General features: G+C 32.0%; 1 protein-coding gene across 1 annotated transcript in view; it reads right to left on the bottom strand.

Annotated features, from left to right (window-relative positions):
- Positions 1-5599: 5599 nt before the first annotated feature.
- The window catches only part of LOC110026326 (eukaryotic peptide chain release factor subunit 1-3), a 21837-nt gene continuing 19205 nt past the window's right edge, over positions 5600-8231 (bottom strand). The window contains exon 2 of the mRNA XM_020727219.1: positions 5600-7215. Coding sequence (XP_020582878.1) covers positions 5892-7202 — 1311 coding nt within the window. The 5' untranslated portion in view covers positions 7203-7215 and the 3' untranslated portion in view covers positions 5600-5891. The remainder of the gene's footprint in view (positions 7216-8231) is intronic.

Raw genomic sequence — 8231 nt, 5'->3', positions numbered from 1 at the left:
TCGGTCGTGTTCGGGTCGTTTTGGCTCGAAATACTACTCATCAAGTTTATATATATATATATATAGTATTTTAAAAAAATCTATTTGACAACAAGGCTACAAAGATTTATAATCAATTAAAATATTGATTAAGAAAATAGAATAAAAATTATTAAATTAGATTCAAATGATGTTGTAATATAAATAATAATTTTTAAATCTTGCTCAAATCCTTATTGTCTTATGGCTACATTATTAGGGTTGTTAAAAGGACTTTGTTCGTGAACAGCTCGTGTTCGGCTCGTTTACACCCCTAATAACAAGAATAAATTTGTCGTATGTAATTATTATTTTCGTGATTTTGTAAACTTCATTTTTTTTTAATGTTTTGATTGGATGTACGGGTACTTAGAGGAGATAAAATACGGGTGACAGAGAGTAAAATGTTGAATTATTTTCAACGATGACATGTTTACTTATAATGCTAATTTGTATTTATGAAGATATATAGTTTTGTGTGGTTTTTGAAATATTTTGTATGGTTTAAGAATACATGATTGTGAAATTTTAAAAAACTTTGTATAATTTTGTATCTTGGAGTTTTATTTTTTTTAGCATTGTAAATAAATTTTAAAAAAGAGTTTGGTATCACATAATAATAATAATAATAATAATAAGAGGAAGAGGGGTAGTAAGCTTTCAAATAGGGAGAAGGAAAGTTTCTAGGGATTTTATAAGGAATGCTTTTATTTTTTTTATGAGAGAGAAGAAGTGCTATTACTTCATGTACAAAAGATGTTTTCAACTATAACAAGAAAGCTCTTTTTTAAACTCTTATAATAGAGAAAGAGAAATAGCAATTGCAACATTAATATCATCTTTTTCACATTTAGACACAATTGCAACATTAATATCATCTTTTTCACATTTAGACACATGCACTTGCTCACTATTTATTATATTATGAATAGCTTAAGTAGCTAGAAATTGGCTCACTCGAAAAAGTTTTATTATATTTATATTTGTATAACAATGTGCCAATTCTATATATTCAAGTTATACATAAATATTTAACGCATATTTATCAAATATTAATAAGCCCACATCATAATGACTTATTTTTACGAGTGATTAGAAATCTCCAAATAAGTTTTTCAAAGAAATGTGAAATGTACTACTCGAACCCATATCTACCCCTTCTTGATATGTTACTCAACCTATTTAGAATTATACTCGATTTACTCCACCTCAATTATATTCTTTCAAATTGTTCTATAAGACCGTGAGACAATTGTCTAGTATGTTACATCTATTCAATTGTGAACCGATCCATTTATATTTTCTTGAATAAGAAGATTCTTTTGAATCACATAATATTAGCAAGCTCTCAAAATTTATCCGAAGTCAAGATGGTTCCAACATAATGAAAATAAAGAAAAATATTTTAATATAACCCCAATAAACCAATCAACAACAATATGTTTTCAACTATTCGTTTTAATTAACCAAAACTACCAATAACCACAATTATGGACTCATAACTCAAGTATAAAATATAAAAAATATATTTTTCTTCTTGCAACTTGATATTACAAATCAAGGTAAATTTTATTTGGATGCCTTCATCCTTCCTTATCGTACATGTTAGATTAAAAAAAAAACTAAAAAATCTTTCTTATCATCATACACTTCATTAGTAAACACTAGTTTTCTTAAAATTTGTTTTCTCAACTTAAAGTTTCATGTATATTGAGTTATAATTGTTGCATCACTGACAGTCCTGCACATTTTTATTATTGACAATTGGACGTTGAGAACTTCTTCCTTAAAAGTGTCATCATTGGCCATGCATGATCTTTAGGCCATTAAATATCAACCCTCAAAATTTCTATAATCATTTCTCAAGGCTTGACATTTTCTGCTCAGTAGCAATGACTAATTAAGGCTCCTCTACAACTTATAAAACTATTACTGTAGTAGAGAAAATAAAAGACATGTAGGAAGAGCATAGAAAAAAGAGCTAAGAATAAGGAAAAGTTAATAAAGGAGGGTCAATGTTTTGTAAAAACCACAATATCAGAAATAGAGAGAAGATCGCCCTTAAAGAAAGTCCTTCCCGCATAAACCTAAATGACACCTACATGATTTTTTATTTTCTTTTAATCTTTAAAGCCTATGCATTATGTATGTAATTGTTCAATGACTTATGAAAAATCACTCCTTCAAAGTACAATAGACGCAGGCACAACTTATTAGCTCACCAAATCACTCCAAATAAGTCTCTACCTATAGTTTATTTATTTTCACCCCCTTCAGCAACACTTGCATGCACCATTCGCCAAACAATTATAAATTGAATCTCAAGTGACTTCTCATTGTTATCTTGAACCCAAAATCTAATCTTTTCTCCACCTGATTGATAAGAATGCCAAGAACAGTATTCACAACTACAATTTGCTTTAATGTGGTTAATTTTCTAAGCGAATATATAATAGTTTAAAATATTTATTTGAAACAAATTGTCCTGAAAATAAATCAAACATAAATGAGTATCATATAAGGAGCACATGGTACATATTTAGGGGGCCAGGGACGGACAATTTCTATATAAATAGTAAAATTTATTTTTTTTCTTATGTAGTCTAGGCAATTTAATAATTTTTCCCTCCCTCGTTATATTTGCTTGCCCAATATTTAATTTTAAAAAATTTAGATATTTGGTGATTTTGCCTACACCAAAAATAATGATGGTATTGTCCCACGTAAGTTATTGTCAACAATGCCAAAGATTTTAGTTACTGGAGAATGCAGATAGAGGACTACCTCTATGGGAAGAAACTTCACATGTCGTTGCTGGGAAAGAAGCCGGAAAAGATGGACGAGGCGGAATGGAATCTGTTGGATCGACAGGTTCTGGGGGTTGTTCGATTAACCCTGTCAAGATTTTTGTCATCAAGGAGAGGACTACTGCAGATCTCATGACAGTTTTATCATACATGTATGAAAAGTCATCAGCGAATAATAAGGTACACCTGATGAAAAAGTTATTCAACCTGAAGATGGCGGGAAGACAAACAAATGCAATATAAAATGATAATGTATCTGGAATGCACATTCTAGTTCATATTCGATGTAATTGGAATTCTCTGGATGTGTGTGGATTCCAAATACACAACTTGGTGTACATTGTTGTCGCAGACCGTCATTCACTGCTGCTACCAGCTTCCAGCCACTCATTGACCACTTTTCCTAGTCACCATCGTTCTTTTGTCATCATCGTCTGCCTGCTGCCTGTCATCACCAACAGTGCGCCACCATCTACTGGCAGAGCATGTGTTTTGTCATTTGATGATGACTCTACCCGCAGCCCGTCTATTGCCAATTGTCACCTCCAACCTTAACAGGTTTACTTTACATTTAATTCATTTTTCTTCAAACCAAACAATATAATGTACGTAAAGTTCTGTATTTATTTTACACATAACCAAATAACTCTAAAATATTCCAAATACAATTCATTACTTTAACACTCAATTCCTTTTTAAGCAAACCAAACAACCCCTTAAAGGCCATCAAAGTTTGGCTTTGAATTAAGACACTTCCAATTTAAAGTCACCCCTTTCACATAATATATAATGTAACATAATGTGAAGTGCTTATTATTGAATTTTGTTTATTATTCCACAATTTAAACTGTGTATTTACTCATCACATCATACGTCATATTTAGAACTTTAAGACAAAATGAAAAAAAAAAAAAATCTTTGTAGTCAAACTTATTATGCGACAAAAGTTAGTTAAACATTATCATGATTTAAATGCTAAAGCTGAGTCATTTATGGGCCTACTATTAATAACTATTAATCCATAAGGGAAGATGCCTTTGCTGACTTTGTCATGCCTAATATACTTTATCAAATCATCCACAATACAATAATTATAAATAAAAAAAATTAATTTAATTTAATACAATAATCATCAATAATATTCTATTTCAGGATACTTAAATTTTCAAAATCTTAAATAATATTGTAAATAAAAAAAATTTACATAATATTTTAATTATTTTCTTTATGTTCAATTTAATTTTTAAATTTTCTAATAGGACAGTCAAAATGACTCGTTGTTTGCGAGCAGCTCGTGTTCTGCTCGTTCGCTAAGTTAACGAGCCGAACACGAACAACACGAAGAAATATTTGTTCGTTCGTGTTCGGCTCATTTTGGCTTGAAAAAATACTATATATATATATATATGTATTTGATGAGTAGTTTTTTTAAAAATTTTAATTGACTACAAGACTACAAAGATTTATAATCAATTAAAAGTATTAATTAAGAAAATAGAATAAAAATTATTAAAAATAGATTCCAATGATGTTTTAAATCATGCCCTAATTTTTAACATCTTATGACTACGTAATTAAGGTTGTCAAAACGACTCTTTGTGAACGGCTCGTGCTCGGCTCGTTTGCGAGCGGAACACGAATAAACTTTTTGAGCTCAAAATATAAACAAGCCGAACAGAACGGCTCGTGCACGGATAAATTTTTTGAGCTCAAAATATAAACAAACCGAACACTCAGCTCGTTTACACCCCTAATTTCTAACATCAAATCAAAATTTAAAATCTAAAATTTGATCTATGATTTTCATTAAACTTGCTATAAATATAATAAAATACAAATCTTAACTAATCAACTTGTTTACACCTCTAATTTCTAACATCAAATCAAAATTTAAAAGCTAAAATTTGATATATGATTTTCATTAAATTTGCTATAAATATAATAAAATACAAATCTTAACTAATTACGCATGCATTCATTTAAAAAAAAATTAATAACGATAAAATTTATCGTTATAAAACCATTAATCGCCATCCAAATTCAACACCTGTAGTTGTCACCGTCACTTCATGAAAGCAAACAATTTTTTTTTTTTTCATTTTTGCCTGCAATTAATGCCATGTGCTCCACATCACATTTATTAAATTTAGGTAATGATTCATTCATGTTTTTTATGATTAGCAATGATATTTTTACAATAAATAAAAGAAGGGGGGATTAATGATAATCCTAAATTTCACAAGTGCTATATTGACATAATGAACCCTCACCATCGCCATCAAATTTGGATCATTTACATACATTAAACATACCCCCTAATTCCTATGTATTTACATATCCAACACCCAAATATTACTTATTACATTTATACCATTCAAATCATCATGTCAACTTTTACAAAGTGAAATACACATTTGTTTGCATGGGATACGGTAGCATGTATTTAAAAATTGAAGTTCTGGTGTTAGATATGTAAATACATAGGAATTAAGAGGTATGTATGTAAAATTCTTCCAAACTTCATTTGAAGCAATCATATTAGTAAACTAGATTTACAAAATAATGGTTTTGCAGTGCTATCAGATAATAAACATAAAATAACTATTTTCTAGCAACCAAACGAACTCTAAAAACCCGAAGCCAAATGAGTTGAATGATTTTGGAAAAGCAGAGCAGCGTTTCTCAAACCCGAAGGATGTATTCATCCAAAATTTCATCCAAAAAACATGAATCAAAGAAGGAGTTCTAAACCAAATTGAGATAATTCCAGTGCGAGTTCTTAAGACAGAGGATCTCTCCAAAACTGCAACATGAAGCTCAACAGTCTATTTTGACAAATCAATCAACAATACAGTCATATTTAAAAATGATAAATAGTTATTTGTCAATGAAATGCATGCCTCGTTTAACCAAATTCAAAATTCATAAATTACTTCATAATTATACCCTGATTCTTGAGGTTATGAAGAAGTTGCACACAGCTGATGCAAAAATTTAATAAAAACTCACTGAGAACCATTTGTCAACCTGCCGGCCTCGACATCCTCTGAGAACCCACCAATATATTTAATCAGAATCTTCATATACCTCTCCATCTGACAACTCATCAAACGACCTCATGTCGAGCTGATAGCGAAGAATGCCACCGATTCCGCCGAATCCTCTGCAGAATTGAGAGCCCTCCTGAGATTTGTTCGTGACAAACTCGAGGCTGCAGCCGAAACGTTTATATTCATTAGCGAACCATTCTAACAGAGAAATCTTCTCCTGAACCTCTAATTCAGCATTGGTATCAGCATCGCGAAAGTTGCTTTGATCAATATCTTGCTCCTTATTCAAATGTTTGATAATGATTTCATTGTTAACACTGTTTTTGAGGATATATCTGTTAACCTCCAAATTTTCCCACACAATGAGGGTCTCAACAGCACCCATCTCCAGAGCCTTGAGTGTGTCATCCACACCAAAAACATACTTTCCTGTATCTTGGCTAATTTCCTCAAAGTACTTTCCTATGAGTTTTTTCTCTTGTATGAACTTTACATTAGATAGGATCTCAGCTGATAACTCAATCGCCTGGTTGAAACCATTCTCCCCTCCATAAGACACATCAACAACATTGAGAATCTTAGCTTGAAGACGGGGATCAAACATGTCAGACTGGCTCAACTCTGTTTTAAAATCAGCAGAGCCAGCCAAAATCAAACCAGCCACATTTGGCTGACTCGTAGCGGGATTAATGAAAAATTGGGTGGCGAGTTCAGCTGTCTTTCGCACATAATTGTGACGCTTCTCCATACGAAGCCTAGCGAAACGCAACGCGGATTGTCCGCCTCTTCCGTGCTTCTTTGGGAGATCGACAGTAAATTTATGGAGCACTTCGCGAGTATTACCGCTTAATGTTCCAAACAGAGTTCCATTTCCATCCATAACTATGAAACCAAATTTGTCATCCGATTCCAAAAGTTCATTGAGAGCCTCTGTGTGGAACTTGTTGTCACAAAGATAAAGAGAGGCATTGATGGGCTTGAAAGGCTCAAAATCTATTGTAACTTTTTTCTCTTTACCATCTTCGGTGACAATTGTGCCAGTATAGAGAACGAGTCCATTGGGAGGTACCTTACTGTAAAGTTTCAGCCTTTGCTGAGCTGAAGTAATGGCAGCTAACACGGACTGTCGGTTGACTCTACTTTTGATGTTCGAAGCAGTTCCATATTCATCGCCGAGCATTTTGGTGACACGAGAAATCTGATCACGAGGAGGCATAATAAGAGATATCATGCTCGTTCCATTACCTCTTGCGGATTCTAGTGCTTTAATTAACTTTTTGACCTTCCATATCTCAATATTTTTATCAGTTTCATGGCTGTCAGTCATTTTGAAGTCCGCTCTGAATAAGAACAGCAACTAATTTTTAGTATGAAAGTGATCTGTAGTGTAAAACAGTCAAATTTAGGTGGAGTGGTAGATGACAAGTCAAATATTTTGGTTGATTTGTGATTAAAACTAAGTTTTAAAGATATACTGGGAGAAACCAAAAGAAAACTTGACAACCTTCTAGTTTTTAAGTGCTGTAGAAAAGTAAAATAGTCACGTTTTAGGAGATTTCCTGGTGAGTTATAAGAAGATTCCAGTTTAAAAAAAAACAGGGAGCAATCAGCACATATTCATTACTCACAAATCTCTTTGACAGCATTTAGAAGAAACATCTGATGCGGCATATAAAAAAACCATGTTTATAACGCCATTTTGATGATTTGTGCTAAATATAGTACGATAACAGAACAGTAAAATTAATTAATTCCATAGAAATAACTTTGTTGTTAAGGTATTCTCTCAATAATTTGCTAGGATAAGCAAATAATTAAAAAAAGGTGATTTTAGGATAAATAAAAACAATCCTTTTTTTTTTATTTGATTCGCCTACACTCCCGTTATAAAACAGCATTTAGTATCCAACGCATTTTGGACTGCATGAACTTGACACATCTCCCACAAGTATCAGACACGCAATCAACATGTCCAATTAAAAAATAATAATAATAATAAACATGGATAAATACAAACAATCCTTTTGTTTTTCACTATATGCCTCAACATTCCATCATAAAGTCCAACAAGTTCAAGGCACAATGGGTGTTGGACATGCCTCCAATATGTATTGGATAAGTCATCCACCGGTAAAATTATTGCGTGTGGACCATCTACTGTGTCTAAATAAAAAATTGGAAAAAAATTATCAAATATGTGTGAATAGAATGTCTAACATACATACATTCCCTTGAATAGCTAAATTTAAATACTTAAATTCCAAATTGTTCATGCCCTTATTTTATTTCCTTTAGAGGCTTCCCCTTCAGATAAACGCCCCCATCTAAGGGTCTGTTTGGGGCAGCTGCAGCTTAT

This window comes from Phalaenopsis equestris, unplaced genomic scaffold, assembly GCF_001263595.1.
Source record: "Phalaenopsis equestris unplaced genomic scaffold, ASM126359v1 Scaffold000364, whole genome shotgun sequence".
Lineage (NCBI taxonomy): Eukaryota > Viridiplantae > Streptophyta > Magnoliopsida > Asparagales > Orchidaceae > Phalaenopsis > Phalaenopsis equestris.
Note: the sequence above shows the minus strand (reverse complement) of the source record. Positions and strands in the feature narration are given on the sequence as shown.